This window comes from Falco naumanni, chromosome 4 (assembly GCF_017639655.2).
Source record: "Falco naumanni isolate bFalNau1 chromosome 4, bFalNau1.pat, whole genome shotgun sequence".
In the NCBI taxonomy this organism is placed as follows: domain Eukaryota; kingdom Metazoa; phylum Chordata; class Aves; order Falconiformes; family Falconidae; genus Falco; species Falco naumanni.
The window spans coordinates 40,627,749-40,648,047 of record NC_054057.1 but is presented as its reverse complement, the minus strand read 5'-3'; the positions used below and the strand labels follow the sequence as shown (position 1 = coordinate 40,648,047).

At 37.5% G+C, this 20,299-nt stretch overlaps 2 protein-coding genes across 3 annotated transcripts in view; both read right to left on the bottom strand.

Annotated features, from left to right (window-relative positions):
- Positions 1–1,311, bottom strand: part of LOC121086924 (macrophage mannose receptor 1-like) — a 32,587-nt gene extending 31,276 nt beyond the window's left edge. The window contains exon 1 of the mRNA XM_040591379.1: positions 1,164–1,311. Within this exon, the coding sequence (XP_040447313.1) occupies positions 1,164–1,233 (70 nt within the window). The 5' untranslated portion in view covers positions 1,234–1,311. The remainder of the gene's footprint in view (positions 1–1,163) is intronic.
- Positions 1,312–3,066: 1,755 nt separating this feature from the next.
- LOC121086926 (macrophage mannose receptor 1-like) overlaps positions 3,067–20,299 on the bottom strand; it is a 33,977-nt gene continuing 16,744 nt past the window's right edge. For both annotated transcript variants that reach the window (XM_040591381.1, XM_040591382.1), the window contains exons 15-29: positions 19,418–19,453; positions 19,154–19,317; positions 18,595–18,662; positions 17,582–17,682; positions 17,109–17,248; positions 15,734–15,848; positions 14,845–15,026; positions 14,093–14,195; positions 12,352–12,581; positions 10,280–10,445; positions 8,824–8,970; positions 7,667–7,783; positions 6,205–6,372; positions 4,387–4,416; positions 3,067–3,999 (exon numbers count right to left, since the gene is read on the bottom strand). In XM_040591381.1, the coding sequence (XP_040447315.1) occupies positions 3,755–3,999; positions 4,387–4,416; positions 6,205–6,372; positions 7,667–7,783; positions 8,824–8,970; positions 10,280–10,445; positions 12,352–12,581; positions 14,093–14,195; positions 14,845–15,026; positions 15,734–15,848; positions 17,109–17,248; positions 17,582–17,682; positions 18,595–18,662; positions 19,154–19,317; positions 19,418–19,453 (2,012 nt within the window). In that variant the 3' untranslated portion in view covers positions 3,067–3,754. The remainder of the gene's footprint in view (positions 4,000–4,386; positions 4,417–6,204; positions 6,373–7,666; positions 7,784–8,823; positions 8,971–10,279; positions 10,446–12,351; positions 12,582–14,092; positions 14,196–14,844; positions 15,027–15,733; positions 15,849–17,108; positions 17,249–17,581; positions 17,683–18,594; positions 18,663–19,153; positions 19,318–19,417; positions 19,454–20,299) is intronic.

Sequence of the window (20,299 nt, the reverse complement as noted above, 5' to 3'; positions counted from 1 at the left end):
GGAAATTCTGGGAGGCTATGACAGGAAGAATTGTTCTTGTTAGGATATCTGTATTTAAAGTTTGAGCTCTCCCAGGAAAGTCCTGTATTACTTTGACCAGCTCAGAAGTTTCGCTTCTTCAAATCTAAATTTGAAGCTAAGACCTAGTTTCTTCTTTCCTAGTCCATTTAGACAGAAAGTTTTAAGATTAATTAAATCTTTAATTTAATTAAATGCTTACTTAATTAAATTAAAATTAATTAAATTACTAAAGAAGTACTTAGTGTAGTGCCCTAAGTTTCAGCTATTGTCCTTCATGCTATTTTTTTTGTCTAATATTAGTTCTCACTGGAAACTGTGAGGTTTGTGTTTGGGCTATCAGGTTTGGGTCCCAGCTCGTAGAGCAGAGGGGAGACCCCCTTTTTTGCCCAGGCTAATTCTGGCACAGCTCACACAGCACAGTGTCTGCTTTCAGAAACTGTGATTTGTACCCCACTCCACAAATCTAATGAATTGAAGGTTAAAGGAAAAATGTCCTTGAACCATATCACCATCCTTACATCAAAAGGGACCTATCATCTGCCCTTGGTCAAATTCAGAGACTTAACTATGCTTCTCACCCATACCCTGAAAGCCATAGTGGTTATTCCAGGGCTGTTCTTGACTCTGATCTTTTTAGTATTTTTTTCATTGGCATCTGCTCAGCCACAGCATTACACCTGACATCAATCCACAAGCTCCATCTTATCCCACACAACCTAAGGCTAGGAGTTACACATACAATGCCCAATTTAATTATTTTCTGTTTCTCAATTTTTGTAATTCAGTCACATATACAGACAAGAACTTTGGAGCACACTGTGAAGTCCATCTACTTCACAGTGCAGACATAACCAGTAATTAAATTGCATCCAAAGGGGAATGTTTATCCCCATACATGACTCTTTCCTGATTTCTGATTCCCAGCTTTACCCCATCTTGGCTCTTCCCCTCTCTTTAAACGTGAACCAGTATCTGTATCTACATCCTTTTTTAACTTCTGTGGACCATTCCAGTTAGGATGAGTATGAAATGCAGGGTAGTCAAACAGTGTGAAAATATTACAGAGACTGAGAAACAAGCAAGACAACAAAAATGCCCACTTTCACATCCACTTTTGCAGGGGGTAAAAAACAAAGACTCACCGAATGTCTGAAAAGCAGTATGAATGAAAGAGAGGAGAACTAAGACTGTAGAAAATGTTAAGCATTTCATTTCTTTCTTCTTATTCACAGAGAGATGAGATGAAATTAATTGCTGCAGTAGAAGTCCTTAAGGAACCAGTTGATGCTGGCTTCTTCTCAGTTTTGGAGAGTTTTAGTTGAAAGAGAAAACTCTGGGCTCTAAATAAGGAAATATCCTGTCACATGGTATTTTGAAATCTATAAATAATGACAAAATTCAAACTTTGCATGTGAAAGTGAAGTTTCCATTAATTCAGATGCAAGTGACAAAGTTTGAAAAGTCAACATCATTCTGCTGAATTATTTTTAACTTTCTTGGTTCTGCTCTGGGATTGTAATGTCCTGACTCTCAAAGACAAAGAAGCAGGGAGTGCGCTTTAAATGGACGTACCTCAAATCTCATACATACATACCTGGGAAACTAAACAAACAAAAAAAAATTAGTTAAAGAAATAATGCAAGTTTCTGGACCAGCTAGGTCTTCACTGCTACAAAAGATATATTCATCTAATTTGATGAACCAAGCCATGTCAACTATTTCACTGTGAAAAATTAACCCAGATGGGAAAATTTAATTTTGCTTGGTAACTTGACAAACTGGGCACTGGCTTTTCTCTTCTCTTGATTTATCAACTGGTAAAACTACTATGCTGTTATTTCATGTGAATTTATCTCATGGGAACCAATACAAATTAGCAAATATTTCTGTTAACCAGTAATTTGGACAACAAAACTTCCTTTCCAAATTATCTAATCCATAAAGTAAAAACTAATTTTAATACTTAATAATTCTTTCTTTGTATTAAGAGTAATTGAGACAAGCAGAGGAATATACGCAAACATTACAAATGAGCTGCAACCTTTTGTTAAGTGGAAATCAACTTCAGTTATGATGCAAAAATCCCTTATTTGTTTTGAAGGAAAAGGAGGAAATACATTCAGCAGAAATTTCCCTTAGAATTTTCTCTCATTTTTCATGGCTTTATTATGAAGACGAATCTCACAACATGTCCTGCAAGGGCAAAACATTACTTAATGTGAGACAAGAAACCTATTTCCACAGTATAGGGTCTTCAGAGCTGTGTTACCAATATCAACCATCAAAACATCAAAATTATAAATAATGCTATTATTTCAGGTGTGGGGTTTTTTCTCCTCATGTTTACTTTTTTCATTTGCCTTGCCTTCATCGTTAGCCATCAAACAGCACTGAATCCAATTCAGTGTTAGTATTTCCAAAATTATAAATATGGGTATATGTTGTAACTTAACATGAAGGGGAAAAAAAAAGTGTAAGATCAAGGGGACTGTCAGTAAAAATAGTTTGAGTACAGAATGCCCTTCATTCCCTATCCTCTGCAATATGTTTTGTTTGACTGCAGTACCTACAAACCATCAATCAATCCAATGTCATGTGAATCTCTCCTTCCCAATGACCTCTCCTGTACAATTCTTACATACTTTCTAAGGGTCTGTTTCTCCCAGAGATCCTTGAGATCTTTTTTTTCGGTCTGTCATAGGCAGCATAGAATTCATAGAAAATTTAAACAGCACAGAAAATCCCTGAAGCATTTCACTACCAAGACACTGTGGTGTGCCCCACTGCTTATCATTTGTCAGAGAATTGGAGGACAGTAAGAAAAGGCATCCTAAAATAAGCGGCCAAGTTAAATAAAAACAGGAATGGATTCCTCCATCGGTATTTGGCATCCACTTTATTTTATAATTTGTTTATGTTTCTTTTTAGTCATAGGTATCGTTCATATTTCTGTGTTTCCTCCTGTTAGCTACTCTCTTAAGGTAAATGACTCAGACCACCAAACCATAGAACATTTCCACACAATAATTGAACACTGAAGTATTATTAGGTGGTATATAGATCCTTTATTGATATAGTCTCATATTCATAATTGATACAAAACATTCAAAGTCATAGAATATGACTCTTTGCAAAGATTTACTTGCTTTGCAAAATCCAAGTTGAAGCCATGAATGATGGACAAGTATTTGATTTCAGTTATAATACTGGGGCAAGGAAGATAATTCTGTAAGGAGTGCAAGACAGGGACAACAACAGGGAAAAACAATTAATGTAAATCTCTGCTTATTCCAAATACCATTTTACTTGAGTAACAGTATGCACACTTCAGCACATTATGGTGAGATACGTTCTCAGAGTGCTGGCTTTGGGGCTGAATGCCCTGCAAAGAGCGTGCTCACTGTATGTCTGTACTTGGCTGTATGTGATGCTGCCACAAATCTCTAAAAAGAGAGAACACTAAGGTATTAATACATAACTTTTAAATCTAAATTCCCCCTCATTGTGTTATTTTTAATGCTTGATTAATCAACCATTTTTACAGTACTGAGTCTTAGTCCTAAGTGTACTTCTTGAAGAGCATAGAGCAACAGCTCTTAATCCTTACCAGAGGAATAATTGCTAATACTAGTTCATAGAGTCTATTAAGTGCAGGTAACAATTACTAAGCTTTTCTTTGTTCCAGATAGGGTTTTTTTTAAGCTTAAACATATAGTTTGGCTATGTTATCCAATTAGACAACACTGTGCTCATTTTTTTCTCGGTTGTTAGTAGAATCATTTTCATCATCCCTTCCAGTTAGGACATGGCTGTATTCTACCAGTGTGCTGCATGGCCTCGCCTCTCTTTCAGACTCCCTTGGGGTTTTGATCTTGAATAAGAAATAAATCATGAAGCCCACCCCTAAGAGAATGATGAGGACCAGAGTAAGTAGCATCCACATACTCATGTGACCATGTGCTTTGTCCTTTTTGGCATCTGTAAAGAAATGTAAAGCAAATAGAAGTGGGTGTACTATAGCCATAAATAAATGTAAGAATACTGAAAACTGTTGGTCTAATTTCCCCCTTAATTACCAAGGAGAAATCTGTCATAATGTCTTTGTGTCAGTCCCCCTCGTAGATCTTAGCTTGCAAAAGAAGGAGCAAAGAAGGTGTGATCCATTTACCAAAGATTTAGTTATCCAGGGATGCTTTGGTTGTCTCATAGGTAGTACTAAATTATGCTGGGAATTCATTCAATGGCAACTAAGTAAATTAAGCTCATATAAAAGACAAATAAATAATGAATATCAGTTCATAAAAAATCACAAGCATTTCTTTTCATGTCTCTTTGAAACTATTGGGAAGGAGAAACAAATCTTACCTTCCACGTTTGCAGCTGCTTTAAGAATAGCTGTCAAAGATAAAGACAAACATTTAGTCAAAATCTAAAAAGATCACATTTTCATCCTGACAGTTTCATATTAGCAAAAGGTCTGATATCCCATGCATCAAAGTTACCTCATCACTCCTCCTAGAAACACATTTGCTAAATTAATAGAGATGAAAAGGGGTGATTGTATTTTAACCTGATATTTATGGTAATAAAACTGCTGTGTTTCGCATGTTAAAGCCCCCTTCTTGCTTCTTTTTAATAATCAAAGAATCTTCAAGCACAGATAGTTTCTGACTGTTTTAGATGACTCTCTCTCCTCCACTGGTTAATAATCTTGCCCTCTTCACTGGGCCTGCATGCCTACGGAGACTGGGAACAACAAGGATATTTGACACTTTTCCTATATTGCACATAATTCATTTGAGACCCAGCAGATTTTAATTTACCCTAATTCATTTGCATCTATAATTACATTTATAAGCTCAGGCTTTCTTATGCAGTTTTCCCCAGCTGTGCAAAGAGGGCGCCATCTGCAAGATTTTTCTCGGCACTCTGGGTGCGAGCTGGACGATGGCCAGTGGAAGAGCAGATCTTCCCCATGGGCCTGGGAAGCTGCAGGAAGAGTCGGGGTGTGTGTTCCTGGTAGGAAACACCAGGAGCCTGGCTGCTGCAGCAGCAGCACAGCAAAGCATTAAGCTCCAGCGTGTTTGTGAGCACGAAGGAAATGCAGCTGTGAAAGTGTCCCTTGGAAGCACGCAAAGCTCACTGTAATGTAATATCTGCTTGGGCTGAAAGCCCATTCTGCTGGAGAGCCTGGTGTAAGGGATATTCTCTGTACTTTGGCATTGCACGTATGGGCCACTGAGAGCCAAACCCATCAAATACAGTATGTGTTGACACTGAGTTTCTGTGTTTGATGTATCTGGTAACAGCTAGCTTTTTGTGGTGTCTATTGCTTTGACTACTCAAAGACAACTAAGAACCACCCTAAAAGGAGAATTTTCTTTTTCATAAAATGCTCTGACACTGCTACAAATGTGTACAGATACTTTCCCCGCCAGCTGCAGCTTTGTTCTGGGAGGTGAAAGGACAGAACCTCAGAAACATCCTAAACCTCAAGGTTGCGAAACAGGACAGGAAAGCTTTTTTTTTTTTTTTTTTTTTTTCTCTCAGAATTAACAGTTAAATGCCAAAATACCACATGGCTGTTTGGCTCACAATATTCTGATATTTCTACTTCCTGACCAAAGCAGATGGTGCTTAGTTACACAGAAACACAATATTAAAAAAAACAAAACAAAACAAAAAAACACAAAACCAAAACTGCTAACTGAAACGCTTCTACTATTTTCAAAGGTCACTACACACGCTCTGGATCGTGCTTCCGTTCTGTTATTATTGCTTCATCCATCTCTTACTGGAACAGCATGTATCATAGTACAGCAAGGGAAGGAAAAGCAAATTATTGTTCCATAGAAAGTGAATAGGGATGTCAAAGGGGAGCAAAACAACAAAGGAGTGTAAATTTTGTTTAGGAAATCTTGATCATCCTTAGTTATTAATTGAATATTCATCACACCATGCAAGAGAATCTGAAATTATGAAGCAATAGAACATGAACAGGACAGACACACACACAAAAAAAGATAACTCTATATATTCATATTATTTTTGTCTGAACACTGAAGCAGGTGATAAGGAAGATTGCAAATAAAGTGTTTTATTGGTCTTTTGTAGTGACCATATTGTGCTATTGCTACTGAAATAAAACCATAAACATCAAGAAAAAATATTAAAGTCACTTACTCTTTGGTTTCTTACAAATAAAACCCTTTTGGGAAGAGCAAGGAAGGACACTCCAGTAGCCAGAGAACGCAGACAGCTCCACACAGTAATCAAGCTGGTCCTTCAAGGGCTGTCCTTCGGCCCAGTTGACAAAGTCTAAGGCACTGTTGTCTTGCCAAAGCAGCTGCCCTAATGTTGGAAATGTTACTAGCAATACTAATAGTTCCACGTCAAAGATCTTCACTAATATTAGTGAATATTATCATTATTACTTTACTCAGCCTAATAAAGCAATACTGCTCTTTTAAAAAATGCTGTTTGTGATTGTTTTCTAATGTATTTTATTTCTCTTGATTCACTTTTTAAGAACTTCTCCAAATTATGATTTGCAAATTTGCCAGTCATAACAGTTTTAATTTACAGATTCCCTTATTTTTGTCTGGGGTACTAAAGTTTCAAAGCTAGGCTTTTTAATTTCAGCAGCACTCATTGAAAATCAGAAACATTTACTGTAACACAAACATATACCTAATTAAAATCAAAACTTTTTTTTTTTTTTTTTTCAGAAACTCCTGCTGCAAAACATTCTGAAGTATCAGTGAGTTAAAATGAATCTAAAATAATAATCCTTTCTGACTGATTGTGGATTGACACTAGTGTTGTTTTCTTCCAGGTGCTTGTTTTCCACTACACTCTCTTTCTGGTAGCCAGCAGCCTAACTTTCTCAGTACAGGGGTACAGAGAAGCTCAGTGCTGTGGGCTGTGGCTGGACCCCCCAACTCTCACGTGGGTACTCCCCAGCCATGAGAAGATGAGATCCAGCCAGGATATGTTCCCCACTGGGGCACAGAGCAAACAGGGTGGGAAAGGCTTTCTCACAGATCAGGAATAGGAGACATCTTCAGGGAGGGTTGAGGTCAGGGGGACAAATAACATGCCATTGACTGTGGTCCAATGTAAAGGACCTTGGTGACACTGCAACCATAAGCAGCTTTGAAAAATTATCATTGATTACAGCAATTCTTGGATTGTTCAAATTTAGACATGAGGCCCCATGATTGCCTCAGGTACAGACAAATGAAATTGCATGTTATATCTCACCTTTTAAAAGAACAGTATCTTCTGAGTTGTGCCTCTCAAGAGATATTCCTATCACCTCTCCACATCTTTGCTTCTGAACCACATATAGACAAGATATTTTAATTGAGGCAATCCCACATGGTGGCATCCTTTGGTAGATCCATACAACATCTAAGATCCATAACTGAAGCCCACAAATTTCTTTTCAACAGCCTTTCACACCTATTGGATAAAACCATCAACCTCCAAGACTTTTTAGATTATATACTATCAATCTACCTTTTTGTTTTTAATTAGCTTCTATTGTACTTCAGTTAGTTCCTCAAAAACAACAGTCTTATCCACATTTCTGTCCATTTAATGAAGTCTATTTGTGGTTATTTATAGAAGTTAAAACAGTTACCATTTACATTTCTGTATATTCCTATCCAAAAGCCGCTTGTCTTGCTTGTATATAAGTCTGCATGCTCTACTAAAAAGTTTGATTCAGCCAGATCTTGTACAGAGGTCAGCATACCACCTGTAAGAAAACCAACAGAAGATGACAGGAGGTATCTCCTGCCATAGAAGTCAGCGGCACAACATAGTTACAGCCTTTGATACAGGATAAGTATAATAATAAAGCCTCTCCTGCTGGTAGGGAGTATGCAAGGATTTAAATAGAAGCCAGAAAGTAGTGTTCAGCTGCAGGGGAACAGCAAAGACTGTGACTGGTGTCATCAGATGTGAAAGCATAGTGAAGATGATGATTTTTTTAAACACCAGGTGAAACACTTATTTTCAAGTGATTGGATAATACTTTTCATAGGCATTACAGATGATTATTTGTTTGTTCTTCATGGTTTGACAGGATATCATGTAGTATGTAATACTGCGCAGCAAACAAATTCACAGTTAGAACTGAAGTATTCATTTTTCTGGCAATGGTGGTCCAGGAAGAGTGCTAAGAGGATTTAAAAAGATATGAAACAAAAGGTCCCATTTCTTTTCGGCAGTATAGTGCTTCCCTTTCACTGCCTCCTGAAGCATGGATGAGGTAGCTGATGATTCAGCAGCATAAGTAGAATGGTGCCAAGGAGCAGCTCGTGGTCTGGGCCAGGACCAGATGCCTCCAAAATGCGGGAGGGAAGCATTTGGGTTTGCCTTGCCCTGGCTCTGGCCACTGGTAGAGCCAGGACTTTCACGCAGTATGTGCAATCCCTTTAGGATCACACACGCCGTGTGAAAAATAAGTAATTATTTACTATATTTACTTCTTGTGTAGGGAAAGGTATGGAAAAGAAGAGATAAGGCCAGAAAGAAGTTCCCTCTTTTTGTGAATGAAGAAATACAAGAGGAAACAAGCACAGCTGGAAAAACCTCAAGGAAAATTGATCACTCAGATTTCAACATAACCGAAAAATAAACACTATCAACAGTAAAAAGTAAATGAGACATTGATTTCCTTTTTTTAATAAGTGTAGGTTTTGCAGCATTAGTTTTCAAGACTTTTTAAAGTGATTATTTTTTTTTTTTAATGTCAAGATTGAAATCCTATTTTTAGGTAAAAAAAATAATTACCTGATTGAATGCACTGAGTCACAGACTGAGCCCAGCTCATTTCATTGTCATTGAAGTTATAGCAGTGGCTTCGGAAAGGAATCCAATATATGCGATCAGATTCAGGACATTTTCCAATATCCTGTGGGGGATCAGAAGGAAGTACATCTAGAAGAAATCAGATATTATGGACGCTTTCATTCATTAGAGGTGGCAGATCTTCAGATATGAAATCAAGTTTTAAAAAAACCCTTTCTTAAAAGTTCTTGAAATATACTTCGGCATACAGTGCTAGAATTATCAGTGACTACGTCAAGAGGGCCAATGAGGAACAGAACTGCTCAGTCACAACTGAATGATTGAATGTGAGCCTGCACTCCCAACTAAATCCAACTTGAACTGTCTCAAGGATATTTGAGTGTTCAGGGGGGTTTGGTTCTAGTTTATATTGTTATAACCAATAAATTTGTATAAATAAAAGATACATGCATTAAAAGCAGAAAAAGAGAATCCAGAAAACTCCCAAACTCTCAAGAGATTCAAATAACAATTTGATTTTAAATGGAAGTATAATCTAAAATCAGAGTTTACTGGGGAGCTTCCCATTTAATATTTTCCTCAAGGTAATAATTCTTACATAAAAATTCTGAACAACTTTAACAATGCATGGAATAATCTGAATGTCATTGAATATTTGTGTAGTAGCCCCTCATTCTCCTGCAAGCAATGACATTATGGAAAGAAACAGCAGTATATATGTTTTTAAAACTAAAGTTACAAATGAATAGATAGGAAGTTCAGAGCATGGCCTGGAAAAGAAATTAAAGAAAAACTACACAAAAACAGTTCAAAAGAAAAATAATTTCCATTAAGTCTGTGTCACCAGAGCTAATACTGGTTGCTCTAGTACAAATGGGAAAGCAAAAAGGTTTAGTCCCATCCTAAGTGTTGCCTGTAGCTTTCAATTTGTAGTATTCCTTAGTGACACCTGCAGAATCAGTATGAAGTATGAAACATTGTTTGGGCCAATAACAGACTTTTTTCCCAGATAGAACTCTTCCTCCTTTCCCCGGTTTTTAAAATCTAATAACACTGAAACCATAACCAGTGTATGAATGCCGCTTATGGTGAAGGAACTGTATTTGTTTTATACTTCCCACAAAATCCCTGTCAGCAAGAAGTTTTATGTTCTAGACTTGAAGTGAAATGTTTAATACTCCCACAATCTCTGTTCTGTCTGCTTGTGGCATAGGAGAACTTCTCCTGCAGTTATCACCCTAGTCTAGTAAAATGGCATTATCTTGTCTGATAAATGACCACATCATAAAAATAAAACATTGTTCATGCAAAATAAAGGTACTAACATTACAAACTCAGTCTTATTATTCCCTAATACATACTTAGAAATCTGTATTTCAGTCAAAGCAGATAGAGCAAGGTTTCTGCCATAAAACTGAAAGCCATCGCCATAGCTTACCCTCAGATTTTTTGCAGGCAGGAAAATGTTTTTCATTGCAAGGTGCTGTTTTCCAGGTCCCACGGAGCTCTAGATAGACACAGGCTATTTTCTGTTTTGGTTCTCCATAGGACCACTTTGAAAAATTTATTTTCCTTTTATCAATCCATCTGTCATAGCCATGACTCTAAAATTGAAACAGACAACATAATTTTTGTACACTCTCATCTGCTGTTTCAGGTGAGTGGATTTATACAAATGCAGATTTTCACAGTGACATGTAGAGCTCAGTTTGTATATCTGTTCTAGTACTGTTAAAATATTAATTGAATCAGGACCCAGCAATGTGAAAGTAAGACAGAGCAGTATCACTCCCATGCTGAAACAGCCCACAAAGGTGTTTTGAAAGCCAAATGATGCTTGCTGTGCACTGCTGGTGCTCAGACCCTTGTCAGGCACCATCGTGAGGTGGAATCATGGTCTAAGAGGATTCAGATCACCATGAAGAGCAATACAACCATAGGAACATGAAACTTGTGGAAAGCTCAGGTGGAAGTGGGTCTTGCAGTTGGCTGTCAAACAGGGACTCTAAGCTCAAGTACAGTTCTGAGGAGAAACATTCAGGAGTAAACTGCAGTTATCACTATGAAAAGTCCGAGAAAATTTTTGGTTTGTAAGAAGCAAAAGAGAAATATTCAGAAGCAGGAAGTCTTGAGTCTTTGTTTAGTCTCCCCCTGCCCCCTTTTTTTCCCCAGGAAGAATCAGAAGAATTACAAGGAACTGGGGACAGATCCAGACAGTCTGTTGGTGCCATTAAGAACTGGGGGATAAAATATGATCTCTCTCTAGTGTCTACATGTATCAGGAGGTCGGGTACACAAGTTCCTCCTGACCTCAGCACCATCAGGGCAAGATCATTGCCTGGGGAGCAGGAGGAACCAAGAAGCTTTACTCTGCAAAAGAAAAGGACCAGAAGAACATTTGGTGTTTCAAACTTGCTTGTCATGGAATTTTATCTACTTTCTAAACCATGTTTCTATAACTGTAAAACCAAAAAAATTTGATATCAAGTGAAATTAAACACTATTATATTTTTTTGGATAGAGATGTCCTGTGGATTTGTGCAAGTGGGAGGATTCATGTCAAAGCTGGTGACTTCTAGTCACATATATTCTCAGACAAAGCATTTTGCCTGTTAGGGAGAGGTACCGTTAAAATCATTGAAATACATGTTGTTCAATAACAAGTTCATTCTCAGACAATGTAGCCTTCTAGGAGGCTTTATCAGAGTGCTGCTGCATCATATAATCAGAAATGCTATTTTTACAGAACATTTATTGTAAGATCTCCCTAGAGATACTAAATTTCAGACATGTTTTGCTGTGTTATATATCTGTGCAGAATTACAATTAATAAAAACAATCACTAGTTAAGAAGATTATTACTGATGAAAGAAGTTTTTTTATATTATCAAGGTATTTTAGCCATCTGAAAGGACAATGCAATAGAAACATGATATTTAGATGCATTGAACAACTACATATTCACTAGAAAACGTGAAGCTCATTTTGGCACTCAGCCACAGAGTTAGTAAGACTGACTCAAGTGTTCCCTTACACAGTGGTGGACCTGGGTCTCTGAATCCACTTTTTCTGGTACAATATAGCTTTTACTACTTTTAATCTTTGGGACTTAGCAGTTATCAGAATGAGGCTGTTCAGAGGCACATAGTATGTCCTGTGAGCTCTTCTGTACAGCTGCCAATGATCATGAGGGACTAGACTTAATGACCTTGTTGGTCCTGTTCAGTAGAATTCAGCTTTCCTAAAAATGGCCACCTGAAAGTTACCCAGATAGTTTAACCTAAGAGTCTAAGACTCCCAAAGAATTAGTAGAGGCCAGCACTGTCAGAGGTTCCCATCCTTCTCCCTTGCCTAAAATGGAATAATTATTTAAGATGGATGAAGTTAAGTGAAGTGAGTGCTGTCCACCAGTCCTAGGTTCCTAAATCTACTCATGCTACAGTTCTGCCTGCGGATAGTAATCCAGTCAATAGCATTTAACTGCTCCACCAGTGAATTTATTAACCTTACCACATTGCTGTTGAGCCCAATCCATAAGGGTTCTCCATATCGTGCTGCCTGCAGCAGCAGGAATATATTACTGTAATGATCAAAAATGCTGGCAAGCTCTGAAGATCTCTCCTTGCAGGCTTTTCTTGCTTCTTCCCAATTCATTTTAGAAGGAATGATTAAATAGGTGCTGTTACCATAATGGATGAAACCAGAATCTGGGGCAATTGTGGAATGGAACAGTTCAGGCTCTGAAGGAAAGAAGTGTAAATTTGAGAGGAAGGGGAGAAAACAGTCAAAAATTACTAGCTGCCTGAATATCAGCATTACTTTTGAGTAACAGTTGAATATAGTGTGGCAGCACAAGCATCAGGTAAAAGCATTTCTTATTTAAAACACAGGAGACATTTTTTAATGGTAACTTGGAATTATTTTTAACTATAGCATAAAAAGTGTATTCAGGGATTAGGAAGAGGCAGAGAACACTGTGTGTATCTAGACATACACTGCACCAGATGAAATTTTGTGAATACTGGTTATACAGTGATGTTCCCCCCAGAGCTCTCTAGGTCCCCCTCCTGCAGTGCAGGTGAAATTCCTCCCACACACAAGCATGGTGCGGGATCTCCACACCATTTCAGTCTGAAAATAGCAGTGAATTTCATTCTAAACACAGTTTGTGACTCTGCTGCTACTTCTTTCCCACGTAGGATGGAGTGAAAAAGGAAACAGTAGCTGTACATAAAATGATACATGTGGAAGCAGGAGACAAAGACCTAGAGCTAGTGATGGGGACAGACAAAAGGACAGACAGACAAAAAACTGCCTTCGTGTTCAGTCAGTGTCGAGGATGCCCTGGTAGTTGTTTTTGCTAGTGACGCCCAGATGCAGCTTTCTGCACTTGCACAAGGCAGAGCTATGAAACATCTGGCCCAGCTGTGGCTTCTTCCCCTATTTTTACTTGCTGCTTAGCAGTTCCCTGTTCCTATTTCTGTGGATCTTTGCAGTGTAGCTGCACTCCAGATGTATCTCTCACCCTGAGGATACACAAAGAAAACTAGAATTTTGCCCTTCTGATTATTGCTGATCTTGTGATATAAAAGCATTGCTAAGGACTGATGAGCAAACTAACCAGTTTAACTGACTGTAGCTAACCCCCCAGTGGAGGATGTGTGAGGATTTTTCTCGTGAGGAAGGGTTAGATCTGGGGGTGGGAAAGCGTCCTTTAGTGTTTTATCTGCATAACTAAGATGCCTGTGGTGCAGGTCACTGATGGATTTGTCTTTATGCATTGTATTTGTGTAATAACCTGAGTCAGATACCTTTATCTGTGCCAGCTGGGTAAAGCACAGGTGGGTAAACTTTTATGTCAATAGAGAAGAAATGCATTTTGAAGGCACAATTTTTCTAACAACCTGTTTTGGGCACTTGCATCACAACGAGGCAGGTGAATCCTGCCTTTGAAGTGTCTGCTCACCACGTGCAGGCACTTGATTTAAGTGTAGACGTCTGCAGGGTGGGTGAAGTGAGCCTCTGTGAGTGCTGGTGCATATGCTGGTAGGGAAAAGGCTGTAAATCCAAAACTTTTTTATAATCTTTATCCCTGAGCGGGTTCTGTGTCTGGAATTCCTGAGCTGGGAAAGCAGCCCTGCTTCCCTCATACCGGCTGCTACAGGCACAGCTGGGCAGTTACAACTGAGGACTCACAGTCAGATTTTTCAGGAAATCTCTTCCAACAAATGCGGCAAAAAATAAAACTTACTGCTGTCCATCTGGCAAATATAGCTTTTGTTATGCTGGCAGTCAGTGATTTCCCAGTACCCTGCTTCATCTACAGATCTTGTTGTCATTGCAATACAGTCAGTCTAGGGAAAATTTAAAAAACGAAATTAAAGCTGATAAAGTGCAAAATGTCTGGCAAATTAATAGAAATTAGTTTGAGGAGACAAAGTTAATAGCTTTCTTTCCTAATTTTCTGGCTTTTGTTTTCATTTATTGTTTCTTGGAAGTGAAACATGATATTATATATACAAGCAAATGAACCTTCCTTGGCAGGTTACTGCAAGAAATTTTGTCAGTTTATTAAAATTGCTTGGAGTACACCAAAGCTATTTTTATGATGTATTTTATGGTAATCTGTACTGAATTTGTTGAACTTGCAGTTGAATTCATGCTGTACAAGGAAAAACAATAAAGCAAACTAAAAATTCGAGCTAATAATACTGAACATTTCCAGTAAAATCTAATAATTCTAATAACTTTCATTCTAGCAGTAATTATAATACAGCACTCTTCTTGTTCAGTCTGGACTCATGCAAAGGAATGACAGTAAGTGTAGACTCTGAAGAGGCCTATTAATCTGTGGGTACAGCTATAAAAACTCGATCTCTGAAATATTCCATTGCCTTCTGCTTTAAGCCATTGAAATACAGGATCCTAGCTGAGACGGAAGTCAGTCAACTAACCTTGAGTACATTATCTAAATTACTCATTTTCTGAGTTTTTTCTGTTTACCTGTATTGTAATATACTTCCCATCAATGTACATGTATTCATCTCTGAATCGGACTTGTCTTGCCCAATTTGAGTAGTCAAAAAAGCTTCCATCTGTCCAAAGATATGTGCCGTCATGGTTAATGTCGTTCAGTCCAATCCACGTTTCATTGGCAACATCCTTTAATTGCAAGGTAAAGAAGGCTATTAAAAAAATAATAACATCAGAAAGAGAGTAGCTGAGGAGTTGCCTTTCTTCAAATTCAGTGTAAAGCAAATTCCAAATAAAATAACCAATCAACTTTTAAAAATATTGGAAATAGCAAATTCAGTATTGTTAGACTATGAATTAACAATAAAAGAGGCAAATTAAAATGAGTAATTAACTGAAGCAATTCGATTTCATTAAGAAAAGAAAAAGTATCATAAAAATCATAAAAATGATATAGACTTCTTGGAAATAGAGAGATTAGGGCTAGAAGTGACTTCAAAATGATTGATCAGTTTTCCCCAAGGTAGCATCAACACACATGTCATTTCTAGTAGATGTTTGTTTGCTGTCTGACTTGACTATTCTGTGGACGTCTAATTACTATTTATTATTTTTATATTACATATATATATAATATATTATATGCAATTTTATATATTTATATAATTACTATATATTATTACTCCTGTTTATCCCATCTTCCCAGGCCATTAAGAACAGATTATTCTATTCCCTATACATGATGCTTTTGCCAAAAGATGGGAAGTGTCATATCTCACTCCACTCTTCTCCCTGGATCAATCAGCTCAGGGTCTTCCTTTGTAGGTTATGCTGTTTAGATCTAGAGGCTAGTTCGACCTTGTTGTTAGATGAAACGTGCTGGCTTCATACTTAGCACCAAAAGGCTCAGATGCCTTACCTTGCACTTGCTCATTGTGTATAGAGGCCAAATTTCCCCCTAATTGTATACAATCACTTCTTGCAGAGTGCCAAGTCAGTCTCTCTTCTCCTCTGGATCCAAATATTTTATAACACTGGGGGGAGAGTAAAGGATTAGACAAAATTTCAGGCGTCAAAGAGTCTTGAAACCATTGGTTTTGATTAATTCAGTTCTAGTCCCTGCATGTAAAAAGCAGCAGATGGGGGAGCTACTGAAAAGTGAATATTTTCAGCCAGCAAGAAGTGGACCCAGCTAATCACAGCGATGCCTGTGCAGCACCTACAAACCTATGGATGGTTCAGGGTTAGTGCTGGGCAAGAGCGGGCAGCCTCCAAAAGCCTTTGAGGAATTAATTAGATATCCCATGTGCACAAGTAGAGATTTCAGGTCACGCCACTGAAAAGTAGAATTTTTGAGGGACCAAAACTACTTCCTGATCAGGAACGTAATTTGGGGCAGGTATCTCTCAGGTCAAGCTCTTGAGTTCTTATGTGTGTGTGTGTGCGCGTATATATATACATACACCATCAGCATCCAGACTTAGTACTAAAGCCTGAGCTTCTGTGAGCACTCAGCATGAGCTGAACAGTGTGAGGAAGAAATGCTCTTTTGTATGGTGTATTAGTATCCCATAGGGATTTTTCCTTAATATCCGTGGAAAAAGTGGGTTTTGTGGTTGTGTATGTTCTGAGGGACAGAAGACATGGCTTTTAACTGGCATATGCTGTTTCTCCCTTTTTATGCCTGTTGAATGCATAACAACTTTTGCTATTGATTGCACTGTGGGATTCATTTGTGATTTTCTTTTGTTGGTTGGTTTTTGTTTTTTTCATTCATATGGCCAGGTGTACTTTTGATTAAGTTAGCAAAACCAATGCTTGCTTGTTTTCTGTATTTGATTTGACATTTATTGCTGTTTGTGTTTCTCATTTTAAAATGAGTTGTTGTGATAACCAATTACATATGAAAAGTGTGACCTTGCATTTTTTAATCTCAGTGTTACTCAGAAAAGGGGCTTACACTTACAGGTAAGGATAATGGAACAGGATTTCCATGCAAGTAAGTGTGCCTAAAATAAACAGAAAATTCTAGAAACTGTAAAAGTAACTATGGCTAAAGGCACAAGAACATTTACAAAAAATTATAATTTAAAATATTCAAATTCACCTTTGTTTTTTAGATTAGATGCAGACTTGCCAACACAAAAACTGCATACACTGCTAATTAGAATACCTCTTAATAAACCGGTGTATAAAGTGAGACGTTTCACATAGTGAGATAAAAAAAAAAAAAGATAATTCTTTCCTCTACCTATAGCAAATCTGCTAAATAAGGCTGAGATTTGTTACTGCACCTTATTGCTAAACAAAAGCCAGGTTTCAGGACACCCTCCCAGAGGTGGAAGTACAGTAGGAGCAAATCCTGAGTAGGTTGAATTATGCCTTTCGCAGATGAAGTAATTTTTCACAGCACAGCTTATATCTTTCCAAAATCCTGTAAATAAATGGAATACAGAGAATCACTGCCTGGAACTCTCATACACCATTACAGCAGTCAACCCCAGACAGTATTTGTAAAGCAGAAATGAATGAAACCTTCTGGAGGCAGGTGAAAGTTGCTATGTACACATTTACCCACACATACTCCCTCTGTGGTATGTTTGTCTCCTAATAGCGATGGCATGGTTTAAAACCACGCCATGAAAAACTGTCAGCATTTTTGAACTATCTATTTGTGGGATAATCTCAAATTCAAATATGTAGCAAACATTTTGGATTTTGATGCTGAATTTTCAACCAAATACTTCTTTGTTGCTATTTTACTCACCAAAGTTTCTTGACATTATCACACAGTGTTTGTCATTATTTGCAAAACTGGGTTCGTTTGGAGCCCAGGCAACATAGTTCACTGGAGTGTCATCCAACCATCTGAAAGAAAGAAGGGGACAGTGGCTGCTGGACAGACATCTCCAGCAGTCATTTAGCTACAGTGTCTGTCTAGGTAAAGGGCTAAGCAGAGCATTAGTAGTGACCAGAGGGCAAAGGCTCTACATATACTGGAGAGGACGTATCCATAACTTTATTGCTGCTTTTTATCTATTTAGTACTATCACATTCAAATTCTATCAGCATCCCATTTCGCCCAAGGTTGGATAAATAACATCATACTTCGAGCAAAGACTTCTTTATGGTCTGGGCAAGACAGAAACTGCAAGATCTCACCAGTGCATGGATTTCCTTTTCATCCCAGAAACGTGTCCTCTTGGAAGCCTTCTACAAACAAATTTCCAAAACAGGTTCCCTACCAGCAATTTCAAAAAGCTGTTGGGTGAGATGTTGCTTACACTTCTTGCTTCCAGCTCCCATAACTTGAACTACTGGGATTAATCTGGTTAAACTCTTACATTCATATTTTATCAAAACCTGCTGGGCTTACTCTGTAGCCACTGCAGATTTTGTCAGAGTTAATCTCATCCTAAAGTTGATGTCTAAAGCGAATCAGGTGATTAACTACCTAATATTAGCTGCTGCTTCTCACTACCTGTGAAGGGTCACCTGGGTGTTTAACTCAGATCTCTCAACATAAGACATTAAGTGAAATGAATCTTAGCTGTGAACTTCTATTGGTTTTGCTCTCCCAGATTTGGAAGGAAAACACATTACTCTGCTTAAATATAGAAGAACTTGACACTTCTGATCTGAGATTTCTCTTGAAATCTATCCAGAGGTCAGTTGCACAATAGTTTCCAACTCTTAAAATGAAAGCACACATGAATGCTCCCATAGAGTGAGATGAAATTGCTGTCATTTGTTGTTCATGATCAGTTTTCCTTTACTCACCTGAATTTCTGATCAAAGCTGACAACTAAGCCAATGAAATATGTTTCCCCTCGGAGTTTTGTGTAAGTCTAAAACAAAAGCAATTAACAGTTAAGCACAAAACAGTTCCTCAACATCAAACAGAAACCTGGAAGCCCATTAACCATGCCTGTGATTTATTTTTTTTTTCTTTCAGGATTTGAGCCTCAGGTAAGAACATCTTCGGTTCAGACCCAGGTTTCAAGCAGGCAACAGGGATATGGGGAACATCCTGGAGTGAGGAGCCTACTGAACAGGAAAGCCATAATCACTATGCTGAACATACCGTAGAAGAGCTGAGCTACTTGGGCCTGTACTGTCCTTTGTGGCACCTTTAACATTTGCATGCCTTTTTCCTCTGCTTACTAAAAGCGATAGTGATTTTCTTATACAGGTCCTGAACAAGTATATTGTTATATAAGCCAGTAATGTAGGACAATAGCTCAGGACTCAAGCTTACATAAATAGATAGGCTGTTCCCTGTGTTTTATCAGCTGCTCTGCTTCATAATTTGATTATCATTAACAGGCTCAGTGCTTACATATTTCCATAGAAACTGTCTTTCACTTTCATTCTCAATGACAACAAGATCTGCAAAGTTCTTCTGACAGATTCTCCGTGCTTCTTTCATATGGACAAGTTCTTTGCTGAAATAGTACTGCTTATCTTCATATATAATCCATCCATTATCAGTGACTTGATATTCTGAAAGATAAAGAATCATATATATTACATTTATATTTGGACTGTACAATGCCTTAAAATTATACAGTAAACTTTTCTTTGAAAGAGAAAAAAATCCTACCAAGTTTGTAGTTCGGTTCAGGTTTTAGAAGTGAACCTGTGAAATAAAAGATCATCATGAGCAATATTGCAAATTCGGAAAAATCCAGAAAGATTTGCTTTATGTAGTTGCAAATTCTTTGTATAATAAAAGAGGGGGGAAAAAAAACCCCAAGCTATGAATCATGTAATGCATTTTCAGGATTTTAGAGCATATACCACTGGACTACATTAAAAATTTATAATTTAGAAAAATTCATCTAGTGAAAAATATATATCTTTAAAGCATATATGTCTCTCCAAAAGCACTGTATTAAACAATACAGGATGCGTATAAACACATTACAGATGAAATTCATGTCAGTTTGAAAATTTATTAAGTATTTTTACTTTAAAATAAATTAATAAATAAATGAAAAATATTTTTTTACTTAAAAATGCCATACTATTATTATTTTTTTTATATATTCCTGGGACTATAGTCAAACAACATAATCCAACCAATATAGTAAGCTCTCAAACTTACCTACGCAGTAGTGAACTATTTACAAGTACTGAAAGCTTAATGCTGATATTTTGTTAATACCATACATAATTCCTAGCATCTCAATACATTCCTCCTATCCCAGTGGCTTGGCTTTTGCTAGGAAGGTCTGTTTTTAACAGTCCTGCAGAGTCAGCAGATGCTAAACCCAGATTTCTGCTTAGAGGATGGACCAGGTGGAAGCAATTAACCTGTTGCTATTTCCAGAGCCAGCTATACTGGTAGCTCTGTTTTCATTTGGATGCCTGTTACTTTGTTCTTCACAAAACCTACTAATTCTGTTCTTGGCTATCTCTATTTTTTCTGTGGTTTGATAGAGAGGAACATATTATTAAAGAAAAGACAGGAACAGTTATATGA